Here is a 6,336-nt window from a genome sequence, read left to right as displayed (position 1 = left end):
ACATCAATTCCTTGATTTAGGGTACCTTGGGGGTACCCATTCCGGGGTGGTATATGAGCTCCATACCAATACCATGGTACCATGGAATGGAAAACCCATACCATACCCCACTCATACCAATACCATGTTACCATACCATACCAATACCATGTCACCATACCATACCATGTCCTGTTATACCATACCAGATGGTATGATGTCACTTCATACCATCATACCAAAGCTGTCATAGGGTGTCTGGGGTCCTTTTCCAAAATATATAAATTATTTCTGCAGGCTGCAATACTGGTCCATTGGGTGCCATTTTTTGTGGGGTGGTTCTCCAGGTTTTTCCTGAGATATTAGGCTACAAATTGAGGCCAGATAGTCCAAACCATCTATTGAAAATGAGTTGAAATAGGCTTTATCCCAGCTTTCCCATGCATCCAAAGCCATTTAATGATACATATCTTTCCCAATCCTTTCTATTAGAACAATATTCATCCAAATCAAACAAAACCACATCTATTGTGATGAAGTGGTCATAGAGAAGAAAAGAAAAGTGGAAATGCTTTCAGGTTTTTGCTAAGATTTCCAATTCCAAGTGGAGGCCAGATAATCAACTCCAACCTTTAAAAATCAGTTCAATTGAGGGTTTTTTCATTCCTGAAAAGCCATTAATATGAATGCTTTCAATAATAGGTTAAATATATTTTGCCCAGTAGGGCCAATCAGACAGTTCTGCCTACTTACATAGCATACACATATAGTATGGCCAACAACACCATCATATAATCTCAATTTTCTTAAACACTACATATGTTGGAATCAAGTATTGTTGTCCTGAGTGTTTGGCCAAAGTCTTCTTTGTCATAATATTTGGTCCAATTTATTGAAGCTAAGTGAATCTGTCCAATCCAAAGTCTTGTCAGAGTCTCCATTATCAAAATATTATACCATGGTATTGTAATCCCTTGTTGCACTCTCATACCATATCATACCATGGTATTGCACTCCCATAACATACCATACCATGGTATTGCAATTCCATCCTATACCATACCATGGTATTGCACTCCCATACCATACCATACCATGGTATTGCACTCCCATACCATACCATACCATGGTATTGCACTCCCATACCATACCATACCATGGTATAGCACTCTCATACCATACCATACCATGGTATTGCAATCCCATCCCATACCATACCATGGTATAGCACCCTCATACCATACCATGGTATCAGGAACCATAATCTATTTTTATTTAGGCAGAGGAAGGCAGAAAACCCTCATTTCGAAGTTTGTTTACATATATTTACCAATAGCTTTGACTGAAGTGAGGCTAAAATTTTGTAGTGTCCGCTTTGATGTGCGCACTATTTCCTAATTGGGCCATTTCCTAATTGGGAAAAGCGTTACACTTTTTTCTGCCACACCTAATGTCAGGCACAGTGTGCAGTTAGGTTGGGAACTGTTTCCCACGCTCTTTGGGCCACTGGAGTTAGTGGCTAGCTTAGTGTTGTCATTGTTCATGACGATGTCCGCACTATTTCCTTATTGGGCCATTTCCTAATTGGGAAAAGCGTTACACTTTTTTCAGACACAGCTGATGTCAGGCACAGTGCGCATTTAGGTTGGGAACTGTTTCCCACGCTTTTTGGGCCAGAAGAGTTAATGGCTAGCATGGTGTTGTCATTGTTAATGACGATGTGCGCACTATTTCCTAATTCAGCCATTTCCTAATTGGGAAAAGCGTTACACTTTTTTCTGCCACACCTAATGTCAGGCACAATGCACATTTAGGTTGGGAACTGTTTCCCACACTCTTTGGGCCACTGGAGTTAGTGGCTAGCTTAGTGTGTCATGTTATGACGATGTTTGCATATTTCCTATTTGGGAAAGTCATTACATAATATCAGTTTGGTTTGTACTGTCCGCTTTTTCATTACTAAACTTTGTAGTTTCCGCTTTTTAGACTACAAATGCATGTAGTGTGCGCTTTTTTGACTACAAATGTTTGTAGTCTTTGTAAAATTACTAGTGTGCGCTTTTTTCATTACTAAAGTTTGTAGTTTCCGCTTTTTGGACTACAAATGTTTGTAGTGTCCGCTTTGTTGACTACAAATGTTTGTAGTCTTTGCCTTTTTCATTACAAAGGCTTGTAGTGTGCGCTTTTTTCATTACAAATGTTTGTAGTGTCCGCTTTTTTGACTGCAAATGTTTGTAGTCTTTGCTTTTTTCATTACAAATGTTTGTAGTCTTTGCCTTTTTCATTAACAAATGTTTGTAGTGTGCGCTTTTTTGATTACAAATATTTGTAGTGTCTGCTTTTTTGACTACAAATGTTTGTAGTCTCTGCCTTGTTTATTACAAATGTTTGTAGTGTGCGCTTTTTTCATTACAAATGTTTGTAGTGTCCGCTTTTTTGACTACAATTCAAATGTTTGTAGTCTCTGCCTTTTTCATTACAAAGGCTTGTAGTGTGCGCTTTTTTCATTACAAATGTTTGTAGTGTCTGCTTTTTTGACTACAAATGTCTGTAGTCTTTGCATTTTACATTACAAGGGCTTGTACTGTGTGCTTTTTTTCATTACAAAGTTTGTAGTGTCCACTTTTTGGACTACAAATGTTACTAGTGTCTGCTTTTTTAGCCTACAAAGATATTCTCCCTGTATCTATCTAGGTACATGAGGACATAGCTCAATGTTTCAGAGCAACTGAGTCTAGCCAAAACAGCTCTGTACCATACAGGGAATTACATGATGATGAAATGGAAAGTAAGAAGAGGGAGGTCTTTACCATCCCCCACGTAATCCATGTGGATTCCAGTGGCCCATTTGTCAGGCCAAATTGGCTTGCACAATCCCCAGTCCACTGGACTCAAGTCCAGTCCAGTCCAGTCCAGTCCACTGGACTCTCACTGGACTACAAGCCACTTTTCTGAGTCCAGTCCCAGTCCAGTGGACTATGAGTCCAGTCAGAATCCACTGGAGTCCAGTGGATTCCAGTGATTCCAGTGCATTATTGCTTATTACTTATTATTATTAATACTACAAAAAAAGCGAAATACACTATACAGACTTATAATTCTATTGATCAATAAATAGAAAGGTAATGTTATAGATATTAGTATAGGTAGTGATAGCTGCAATAAGGATTCATGATTTTGTTCAGTCTGCGGGGTGAGATCACGTGACTACTTGAGGGCGTGCCATATCGTCACGTATCCTGTTTGCGGCATGGTCACACATCTGTGACCATCCCTTTCCCTTCCACCACCACCACTGTCCTCTAACACCGCCAACGCCAATGCCGCTCACACCAACGACACCCATGCCAACAACGCCCATGCCCACGCCAACAACGCCCACGCCCACGCCAACAACGCCCACGCCAACGCGGAATGACGGGCCAAGAACGAGGGACAACGCCCATGACGTGGCAACGTCATGGGCCAAGGGTACGTATGCCCACCACCCCAAGGGTACGTATGCCCACCACCCCAATGCCCAGTTCTCACCACGACAGGTGGCAGCGGCACGCGACAACGACGTGCGAGAACGACGACGACGATGACACGCGAGCACGACGACACGCGACAACGAGGACACACGACGACGACACGCGACGACGACGACATGCCAGCATGACGATACGCGACAACGACGAACGAGCGCCCACCACCGCCAACACCAACGCAGAACGGCGACGAGCGCCCAGCAGCGGCACGTGACAACAACGATGACGTGCGAGAACAACGACATGCGAGCACGACGACATGCGACAACGACGATGATACGCGACAGCGCCCACCACCACCAACGCCAACGTGGAACGGCGACGAGGGCCCAGCAGCACCACCCCTCCCCTCCACTCTCTCCCCCCATCACTACCTCCTCTCTTCACCACTCCCTCTGCCCACTCTCTCCCCCCTTTCCCCCCTCCCCCTTTCCTTGCTCCCTCCCCCTCCATTCCTCTCTTCCCCCCTCCCTTTCCCTTCCCCCTTCCTTGCTCCCTCCCCCCTCCCTTTCCCTTCCTGACACCACTCCCTCCCCTTCTTCCCTCTCCCCTTTCTTTTCCTTCTTCTCCCTCCCCCTCTCTGTAACATAGAATCTAGTAAATAATTAATTTAATTAATAAATATACTTCAATTTTATTTTTTGTTTTGAGATCTAAGTTCAGGAATTCTGAATTAACTTAGGTCTGTGGCAGTCCAGTCCAGTCCAGTTTTGTGTTGGGAGAGTCCAGTGGAGTCCAGTTTTGTGATTTGCAGTCCAGCCCAGTCCAGTCCAGTCCAGATTTATGCTTGCAGTCCAGTGGAGTCCAGTTTTGTGCTGGGAGTCCAGTGGAGTCCAGTTTTGTGATTGGCAGTCCAGTCCAGTCCAGTCCAGTGGAAGCCAGTGGAAGCCAGTGGAATCCAGTGGAGTCCATGTGGATTATGTGGGGGATGGTAAAGTATTGAAGAAGAGGCTACACTGAGATGTCAAAACTCATGCCCAAGTTGTCTTGTCCTGACTTTCCCTTTGACCAGCTTCAGTCATGTTCTCATCATCTCCAACACTCTTTGCATATCTCTGGGGACTCATGTATGTCTGACCATAGCCAACCTCAACATGATCTCTTTCAGGACTATGCTGTCCTCCCTTTCTATTTCATAATCAGTTGCAACCATCTGCCCTTTCCCTATTGTTTGGAAGTCCGGTCTTGTGACTGGAAAAAGACCATAACCAGACCGGACCAAGACCGCAAAAGACCGGACCTGCGGTTACGGTCTTTTATTTTTAAGATGTAAAGACCGCAAAAAAACTGGTTAACGTGAACCGGTCTTCACCGGTTTGGACCGGTCTTTTGTAACCCCTTAAATACCCTTTAAAACGCACCCAAGAAGGTACGATTTGGTAAAAAAACGAGAGAGATATGCATTAAAATGTAAATTACTTTTCGGAATAATAGATGTACCAGACTTATTTTATAGAAACACCAATTCCTAACGGAATTTAACGTTCTTGGGCTCGTTTTGAAGCTAATAGAGATGTTAATAAATTTACCGATTCACAAATTTAAAATATTGGCCTAAAGACCGGGCATAAACCGGTTAAAACCGATGCAGACCGAAACCAGTCTATAGACCGCAAAAAACTGCAGTCTGCGGTCTTTTTGCAACTACAAACATTTGTAGTCAAAAAAGCGGACACTACAAACATTTGTAATGAAAAAAGCGCACACTACAAGCCTTTGTAATGAAAAAGGCAAAGACTACAAACATTTGTAGTCAACAAAGCGGACACTACAAACATTTGTAGTCCAAAAAGCGGAAACTACAAACTTTAGTAATGAAAAAAGCGCACACTAGTAATTTTACAAAGACTACAAACATTTGTAGTCAAAAAAGCGCACACTACATGCATTTGTAGTCTAAAAAGCGGAAACTACAAAGTTTAGTAATGAAAAAGCGGACAGTACAAACCAAACTGATATTATGTAATGACTTTCCAAATTAGGAAATATGCAAACATCGTCATAAACAATGACAACACTAAGCTAGCCACTAACTCCAGTGGCCCAAAGAGTGTGGGAAACAGTTCCCAACCTAAATGTGCATTGTGCCTGACATTAGGTGTGGCAGAAAAAAGTGTAACGCTTTTCCCAATTAGGAAATGGCTGAATTAGGAAATAGTGCGCACATCGTCATTAACAATGACAACACCATGCTAGCCATTAACTCTTCTGGCCCAAAAAGCGTGGGAAACAGTTCCCAACCTAAATGCGCACTGTGCCTGACATCAGCTGTGTCTGAAAAAAGTGTAACGCTTTTCCCAATTAGGAAATGGCCCAATAAGGAAATAGTGCGGACATCGTCATGAACAATGACAACACTAAGCTAGCCACTAACTCCAGTGGCCCAAAGAGCGTGGGAAACAGTTCCCAACCTAACTGCACACTGTGCCTGACATTAGGTGTGGCAGAAAAAAGTGTAACGCTTTTCCCAATTAGGAAATGGCCCAATTAGGAAATAGTGCGCACATCAAAGCGGACACTACAAAATTTTAGCCTCACTTCAGTCAAAGCTATTGGTAAATATATGTAAACAAACTTCGAAATGAGGGTTTTCTGCCTTCCTCTGCCTAAATAAAAATAGATTATGGTTCCTGATACCATGGTATGGTATGAGGGTGCTATACCATGGTATGGTATGGGATGGGATTGCAATACCATGGTATGGTATGGTATGAGAGTGCTATACCATGGTATGGTATGGTATGGGAGTGCAATACCATGGTATGGTATGGTATGGGAGTGCAATACCATGGTATGGTATGGTATGGGAGTGCAATACCATGGTATG

At 43.0% G+C, this 6,336-nt stretch overlaps 1 protein-coding gene across 1 annotated transcript; it reads right to left on the bottom strand.

Moving 5' to 3' along the window:
• Positions 1-3,178: 3,178 nt before the first annotated feature.
• On the bottom strand, positions 3,179-3,877 carry LACBIDRAFT_330429 (uncharacterized protein; the record flags this gene model as incomplete). Its single annotated transcript, XM_001884663.1, has 1 exon — positions 3,179-3,877. The coding sequence occupies one exon, from the start codon at positions 3,875-3,877 to the stop codon at positions 3,179-3,181; it is 699 nt and encodes a 232-aa protein (XP_001884698.1).
• Between the last annotated feature and the right edge of the window lie 2,459 nt (positions 3,878-6,336).

Source organism: Laccaria bicolor, genomic scaffold (assembly GCF_000143565.1).
Source record: "Laccaria bicolor S238N-H82 LACBIscaffold_27 genomic scaffold, whole genome shotgun sequence".
NCBI classification, from domain to species: Eukaryota; Fungi; Basidiomycota; class Agaricomycetes; order Agaricales; family Hydnangiaceae; genus Laccaria; species Laccaria bicolor.
The sequence above is the reverse complement of the archived record's forward strand: the minus strand, read 5'-3'. Positions and strand labels throughout refer to the sequence as shown.